General features: G+C 40.5%; 1 protein-coding gene across 1 annotated transcript in view; it reads right to left on the bottom strand.

Moving 5' to 3' along the window:
• Window positions 1-3,106, bottom strand: part of LOC109420357 (elongin-C) — an 11,250-nt gene extending 8,144 nt beyond the window's left edge. Inside the window, exons 1-2 of the mRNA XM_019694684.3 lie at window positions 2,935-3,106; window positions 2,558-2,789 (exon numbers count right to left, since the gene is read on the bottom strand). Of these exons, the coding sequence (XP_019550229.1) occupies window positions 2,558-2,763 (206 nt within the window). The 5' untranslated portion in view covers window positions 2,764-2,789; window positions 2,935-3,106. The remainder of the gene's footprint in view (window positions 1-2,557; window positions 2,790-2,934) is intronic.
• Window positions 3,107-8,847: the final 5,741 nt, after the last annotated feature.

Below are 8,847 nucleotides of genomic sequence, written 5' to 3'. Positions count from 1 at the left end.
AATCACCCGTTCTTGATCAAGAGCAACTGTTCTCGCATAAGAACAGTTTGGTACATGAAAAATACAAGAAAAAACTCAAGCATCAGATTTTGATTCTCATCGTTCCATTATTGCTGCTAATCAAGAACACCTACCCGGAAACCAAACCGCGACGCGGTGCAGTGCCAAGTTCCTCCGGTAGCAGCATCCGAAATGAGGTTGGTTTGGTCATCCAGGACGTCGATTTCCTTGTAATCGGGAGTCAAATAATCGACCTGCAAAATCACTTACCTGTTGGAAATGCTGACCAGAGGAATAAGGCGCTGCACCACATCAACGCCGGTTCCCGAAAAAGGTCTGCCTGGTTGGCAACGGTACCGGGTTGATGATTAAATTTATCGCACGAAGTTCACAAAATCCACCGCGGTGCGATAATTTATTGTTTGTTTACAATTTGGCGTACATGATTTGTGACGTTCTCGGCGGAGTTTGCATAAACCTACATCAAGAACGTTATAAACCTGAGTACTCTTGAATAACACTTCTTGCCCTTGCATAAGATGAAATAAATTTAAGACGTTCTTGATGGAGGCCAGCCAGGCTGCATTGAAAACGTTATAAATCCTAGCATTCTTGAGTTATGCTTTTAGCTCTGGCATGAGTTGAAAGAAATTAAAGACAATCTTATGGTGATGTTGATTAAAACCATCGAAGATGGACCGACCACCGGCCTAGATTTCAATGGGAGCCATGTTGAGAGAACTCATGAGCAATGTTCGCATGACCAGGAATAATATTTTTAAATATTTTATTAGTGCGTTATAATGGAAGCGCGTTGCAATATTTGGAAGTATCTTGCAGCATATATACGATGAATTTTGCTTGGCATTATGTATCCTTGCTACAACCCGGAAATATTTCCAATTTGTGTAATAAATTAATCCCGATTACAATAATGTGCCATTTTCATTGTGTTTTTAATTTCAATTTAATTCACCAAACTTTTCTGTCGACATAAAAGCTGCATCAGCAACAACACTGACAAATTTATTATCGTTTTATCGTGCACTTGAAGAATTCTACAAGGAGAGAGCAATTCGCCTTGAGGACAACTTGGGAAGTACAACAAGTTTTAAGAGAAATTTAAAAACAACTCTCCAAGAGCATCTTAGGATGGGCCTCTTTGATCTTATGGCGGGTTTATGGTTGGGTTGATGTCGTGTTGTAGAGCAATTTGGTTTATGCATGGTTTTAAAGAACAGGTGTTGAAGAATACTTCAAAAGCATTATAAAATTGATTTTGTTACTTGGGTATGAACTGAAAAATACATTAAAACCTATGTTAACTTAAAAATTAGTAACTTGGTGTTTTTGAGCCCAATATTTCCATATAAGAATTCACAATATGTACAGTTTCCTATGTAAAAAAAAAATGCAAAAATGTGAATGTCAGCCCAAACGATATCACAATAGTAGCAAGAATACTAATCAAATATGCTTGAAACTAAACATTTTTTTTTATCTGTATTAACGAGATTTTTAGCCGAAGGCTAGTTCATCTCGGGACCCACGCTTTACTTCCCTTCCGAAGGAAGAACCCACATTTTGCGAGTTTGCCGGGAATGAGATTCGATCCCAGATCCTCGGCGTAATAGTCAAGTGTTCTAACCATCACACTCCACGAACTAAAAATTTATGTCTGCGTGTTTGAAAAGGGATTTACATTGGGTGTTGCAAGTCACCCCGCACGACGTCTTGTATCAAAAATGACCTTATTTCGCTTTTTCAACATGAAAAAATAAATCAAACTATAGCTTGTTCATTCTATTTTATAGAGGGGCCGGCTATTAAAACTGTTACAAATAGTTTGAATTTTAAAATTGATTTTAATCAACATTTTTTGTTAGTTGAAGTTGCAAAGTGTTGCAAGTCACCCCGTTTCACGATACCTTAGCTATGTATACTTTCATAGTTCATTATCTTTAATTCGATCAAGAGCCATTCGCAATACTATCCGTAGCTTATGTCGGAACGCAAACAATTATAATTCCTCAAAGTCGTTTGAAAATAAAACTACAATCTACTAGAATGTTTTAGCTTCTATTGATAAATTGGCTATTTACTCTCAAATACTGTTTGTGAGGTATCTCGATAACGAAAGGTTCAATCAAAATAATTTTCAATGTCTTTCTACTAATATATTTCTACTACTCAATTTTTGCATCCCAGATAACTTTGAACAGTTAATCACATATTAAATTTTAACGTTTATGAAATTTTCCATGCTCCTATCTATCATTTCAATGATGACGTACCATTTTTAATCAAAACAGAGCGTCATAAGTTGCTCATGATCCAAAGTCCACTCGTGCACCACCAATCATTCGAGCGGGAGGCAATCGAACGAGTCGAGAAGAAAGGCACAATAAAACAAAATCACCTAACACATACCTAGCTAATCTCGACCGCCGCAAGACCGGCAACGGGTGATAAGCAATTCCAAACGAACGACCAAATTATATAATTAAGCTTCGCGTTCTCTGGCGGACCTGGCTCAAGGAGCGCAGTCTGTACTTACGGTATTTCTCGGAAGTTGACCTCGTTGGCTTCATTCTCGGCAAACTGGCCCGGTCCGGAGAGCATGGCCTTGATCGTTCCCGAGGTGAGGGCATGTTCCCGCTTGACAATGAATTCGTGACCATCGGAGGAGATTAGCTTCACGTACATGGCATCCGGGCCCTCGCAGCCTCCGTAGATGCGTTCGATTCCGCTACGGTCCTCCATCGCTCTTTCGGGTAGCTAGAAAACGCCTAGACGGGGTGTCGATTTTTGTTTAATGTCACTCGTTCAGGATCGGACAAAGTTGAAGGATGACTTCACAGTTCTAGCTCAAGGTTGCTTCTGCAGTCGGTTTCGATGCACCGATCTGGAACAGTAAAATCCAAACAAACTTACCTTTTAGATAATCCTGTTTACAGCAATTGAATGCACTGAACTCGAGAAGCAGTCTTCTCGCAGAATACTTATTAAATGATGAAAATACGAATTTTTTACAGGTAAAATCTAAAAACCGATTAACACGCTCCACAACAGCGCTGCAGAATTTAGTAGCCAGGTACACTTTTTCAATGAGACGTAACCCAAGAAGTCCAGCACTCTCCCGATTGAAATAATTGACCAGATAAACAGAAAAAACCCAACACACTTTCTTTAAGATATATTCTTGACTGAACAGTTTAATTTTGGTAGAAATCTGACATTTCTAGACAGACATTTATACAGAACAATCGTCAAATCGTCCCAAAAACAAATTTTATAAGCGATTGCTTCTCTGGACATTATGCCGTGTTGGAAAGGTGATCGCGGAAAACAACCGGATGAATTTTATTTTGCAGCTGTCACTGGCGAGAGTTGACAGCTCACGTCGACGGATAATCCGTTAACGGATGAAATAAGAAGTGATGGCCACACTGGTCATCATCTATCTCGCGTAACATTTGGAAACGGTCTGTCCTAAAGAACGGAAAATAGGCCTAATCAGTAGACGTTTCAAATCAGCTGATTTTGGGGGCCTTTGACAGTTCTCCTATGAAAACGACAGTTCAGCGTTTGCGCCTTTGTTCGGCAGTTGTAAACAGTAGCATGCACAGACCTGTCAACTGAAAAGGCCTATTCAGTTTCGAAGGCCTGTAAAATAATTTCGATGAAGAGAAATCGATCATTGCAGATACGCCCGTATGATACTAAACGTGAGAACACAGACAAACAGACGTAACACTCTGACATTTCCCATCGTACACCGATTTAACGGTTCATTTAAAAATTTGATGGTTGGTCAACTGCCCACCCGTGGCGCTCGCATCGTTTTTGTTTGAGTTTCACATTTACCCACTACCGCCACCTAGTTGATGGTCGGCCAAACTCAGTACTTTTAGTATTGGGCGAACAGGTTTCCGGGACTATGATTTGAATAGACAAATGTTCGAAGTGTTACGTCTGTTTGTCTGTGGTGAGAATTTTCTACCGTACTCACAAAAAAAAAAACAAGCCGTGGCCCGTGGCGCAATTGGTCACACGTTTGCTCTTATGAAGATGGTCATGGGTTCGATTCCAGCCCTGGCACTTTCGTCAGTTGCTCTTTCCCCCTGACACTGACCCACTTCTGAGCCCATGGCTCAAACCATAGATAATTAATACATATATGTATAATAGATAGATATCCCACTTGGTCATCCGCCCTTGTATTCTGAGAGCAACAATACTAGATGTGCCATCCGTGCCATCTGTTGACCAATGGGTGAAGTAAATGTGGAATAGCGTGCGCATTTTTCATCAAAGCTACCCTGTGCACAACAATGTTTGCCTAGCGAGGCCCGGGGCATTAACGATTGTCATGGGCAACTAGAGTAAATAACTGTTATTTTCAACTGATCGTCTCTGTCATTCTGCAGGACGCCTGCCAGCTCCTGCCAGTCAATAAAAACCACTACAAATACAAGCCCTCGCAATGCTGATTTCAATCTCGACACCTCCACATTCGAATTGTATGTTCAGGAATCTAAGCGGGGAGCAAGTACGCGGCAGAGAAATGTCTTCGCTGACGTGTAGCGCATCATGTGTGAAAAGCGTGATTTTCCTGAGCGCCAGAAAAGTAGGGATCAATTTTGTTAAGCTAAGTTTTTCCCAACGATGCATTTCAATGTTGCGTTAGGTACTCGGAATTGCCCATGTGGGAGAGCCACTTTTCCAATTGGACCTACAAAGAAAGGGAGCGGGAATCGGGAGGAAACGCGAAATTTGTGTAGGTGTCTGGGCCTGAGCTCCCGACTCCCGAGCGGTTGAAAATAAGATTGAGTTGCCACAGTTGGTAAAATATTGTTCCGATGTCTTAAAAAGGTCTGCTGCGTGGTGCCGTAATAAGCCAAGAACTTTTCTGCCAGGCGATTTACTGTGCCGTGGAAAATTTCCCTGCACCGTGAGGTATTGGTCTAAATCAATCTAAAGGACCATCGTGCCGGTTCACGTCGTTTCAGCAGTCTTCACATTATTAAATCTATGGTCTTCACCGGGGCCCCATTGGCCCAAGCCTTCAGCACATTCCGACGTAATTGAAATTCACGGTACATATCGAAGGCCCGTGCGGGCCACCTGGCCACTCTGTCAACACGCTCCGTCCTCCGTTAGCTCCTTCATCTGTCTTCTCAGATTCATCCATTGATTTACTGAAGCTTACAAAAATAAAATGCATCTTCGTTTGACTGTCAGTTGTTGGCATACTAAGATGCGTTGACTTTCAGCGCCTCAGTCAGGACATGCGCAGTGATGCCAAATTAGTTCACCCATTCACCGATGTTCTGGGATAGGCGCTGCTGTTTTGTTGCTTGATTTTTCCCGAAGTGGGAAATCTATGTATTAATTATCTAAGCTCAAACGAACCCGGGTATGTGGACATCGGCAATCAGCAACTCATAATGGACCCCTAATCGGACTGGAAAAAGGAACAACCAACAGCCACTATACTCGTGCTCATCATTCTACCATGATAGGGTAGAAAGTGAAAGCAGCGCAGCGGCAACCAGTTCGATATAGAATTAGAATAGAATACATTTACAGCTTCCAATTTGAATCACGCAGAGTCTTAGTGGACAAACGAACGCATAGCATTTTGCATCGCATTTTTATCAAAACGCATTTTCGACTCAGATATTTTGGAAACCATTCGCCCTTCGATAAAAAACATAACCATCCGTAACTTGCGCGATTGACCATCACCGTCAGCACCACGCTAATGCTGAATACAAATAACGAGTTTTTTTTTTAAACGTGTTGTACAAAATACAACAGCGCGATCGCTCGATGGTTAAAGCTGTCTACAAATTTGAGTTTTTTAAAATAACTCGCTGGGTTAAAATATTTTTCCGTGAGTCCAATGTCAGCATGAGCCATTTTACGAAACGTCTCGGATCAGCTTCGCTCATTGGATGGATGGATAAAAATTTGACAGGGGGTCAAATTCAGCTTAAATCAAAGAAATAGTGAGCCGATGACATCAACTGGATGATGCAATCGTGCACTTTCATTATTGTGCATTTACCGGCTACTTGTATTCTACCGGTCGCTTCAGTATGGCCTCCAAAGTAGCCGTTTTATAAAAAGAGTAACCTAAAAACTCGCCTAAAAATGATTTTAAACATTTTTATTGTATGCGCTATTCCTCGTTGCCACTAGCTACTCTGCAACATTCATTTTCTGACGATCAAGTTGATTTTTATATGAAAATGGCTACTTTGTAACGGCTACTTAAGTAACCGGTAGAATACAAGTAGCCGATAAATCCACAATAACGTTTTTGCTTCCGATTTCGCTCCTATGAAGACTGAGTGCGCAGTCCAATGGTGAACTAATTGCGCAATATCATTGGGGAAGGTTCATTTATCACGTCTATCGTTTTGGGATTTCTAGACCACCCCCGAGACCACCCCCTCCCCCCTCTGTCACGCTATTTTCCTATGTCTAATTGAGTTGTCCAAAAAAAGTCTCACTAAACCCTAGACTAAACCTACTGCAAGCCTACCCGCATAATCACGAACCATACTTGTACTGTGCACCATACTGTTCGCAACTATCTACAACAATAGCTCAATAGTGTGGTAGAACATCCAAAGCAACAATAAGCCAACAGTACCATAAACAGTTTCAACAGTGTGGCAGACGGTTATCGACCAAAAAACAGTATGGGGAATAGGCGGTTAAGTTATGTTACAATAAAAAATCGCCCATTTTCTCGAACAAAAATTTTCGTTTACAGTTTGTCAAAAGGTCTACATACTATCCATTTTTGGCTCAGATCACTGATAAGCAAACAGTTCAAGAATAGTTCTTTATTGTGCAATATGCAAGAATGAACCATATACCATATTGTTCAAATATTATTTCACAATTCTTGATTTAAATTCAATCAACTTGATATTTTTAGTAACTACTTTCGCAAACAAGCAGCTTTCATATCGATTTACAATGAAATAAATTGCAAATTCCTATGAAAACCGTTTACCTGTAAAAGCAGTTACTAAGAAATAACAAATTGTTTCAAAGAAAAACGCAAACTTACAAATTTTTAGATCACATTTTAAAAATGCGGAAAATAATTTTATTTCTAAAATACGTTTTTTCATTATTCGTAGCATGTCAACATCAATGTCTATTCACCGATACACCACTTGCATAGTTGTCCCATGTTGATAAGGATTCCCATAGAACATGGGACAACTATTCTACACACGGCAGTTCAATTCAACTCACTACTCCAGTTTCTCACTGCCTCTCCTGCCTGCCTGTTTCCTTTTCCAGGTAGCAATCGTTTCGAGGGCCCTTTTCCATGATATTTATTTGCGGCTTCCTGATTTGGTTGATCCTGTGTGGTGTCCGCTTAATGCTATCGAAGCGGAAATCTTTCAACGGGAACACCAGCTGGAGGACGGGAACGGTTCCTGACGGGATGATAAATCGTAGAAAAACAATGAAATATTGTATTTATTCGTTTTTACTACTCGTGAAGTTGAATCAACTTACCTTTTAGCAGCAGTATCCTACGTTAGAATTATGTCAGTGCAGCAGCACAATTTTTGAGCAAAAAAAACAGCAGCCACTAAACGCGAAACCAAAATGTTTTTTATTTTTCTTTTGGCAGCATGACGGCGGCGATGGGATAGCCGGTATGAAAAGAAAAAAATTCTCACAAATACTGATGTATGCCACTATTTGCCAAACTGTTGAATAAGGGTGCAACAGTATAAATCTCATATGTATGAGTGTGCTGCGCAACGAGAAGCTTGAACAGCTTGACAAAAGGTGCTCTTACAGTAAAATAATGTTTTATGAGCTACCATCCTCATATCATTTGACAATGTGTAGACACTATCATATATTGTTACTGATTGACATGAATTACTCATACTGTTTTTGATAGTTTGAAACATCTGGCTTTATATTGTTCAACAAAAAAGCGACAGTATGTGATAAGTTAACTCCAACTGTTAGATGACATTTACTGTTTGGAACTTAAGACAAACTGTGTTTTTCTATGCGGGTATCCATATACGTGAGAACAAAAGATGTTTACAAAGTTCTTACAGATAGATTAACACGGGAAATCTGAACACAAACCACTACCACACAGGAATTGGGTTTTTAAATTAAGAAAAATGTAATGATTTTTTGATTTTATACGAAAGAGCACCTTTTTCTGAACCACCATGATTTTTTTCAGATTTTTAGAACTTCATTTTGGCACCTAAAATCGATTTCGAAGAGATTTTTCGAAATCACCTTTTGACAGCTGGCCAACAGCTTGACAGCTCCGCCCAGTACAAAATGCGACGAGGGGTGATTCGACAAATCGCTCCCATACAAACTTCAAACTGATTTTTAGATAGGTTCCCGGGCACCAAAATTCACGAAAATTTGGATTTCGGCTTATTTTTGCATGCAGATTCCGAATATGTTATTATCTCAACACTGCTAAAGAAGCCCATTTGGATTGGTCAATACACGGACTGTCACACTTTTCTAGACCCCCCCTCCTCCAAATCTTGGTCGTAGTTTTTGAACGTTCCCTTAAAGATCAACATTTGATTGATGCACCAAGCGAAAAGAAGAAGCAGTTTTGACATCCAAGCGGTGTGCCGTCGATGAGATCCTCGTCGCTGATTGGTCGATGGATGTAAACGGCACATCGCTTGGATGTCAAAACTGCTTCTTCTTATCGCTTGGTGCATCAATCAATGTTGTCCATTCGTGACAGGGGTTTCGTCCAAATCGGCAACCAGCCCGGATTTTCGATCACCCCTCGATCATGCGTTCATCCGT

The sequence above is a fragment of the Aedes albopictus genome, chromosome 3 (genome assembly GCF_035046485.1).
Source record: "Aedes albopictus strain Foshan chromosome 3, AalbF5, whole genome shotgun sequence".
In the NCBI taxonomy this organism is placed as follows: domain Eukaryota; kingdom Metazoa; phylum Arthropoda; class Insecta; order Diptera; family Culicidae; genus Aedes; species Aedes albopictus.
The sequence above is the reverse complement of the archived record's forward strand: the minus strand, read 5'-3'. Positions and strand labels throughout refer to the sequence as shown.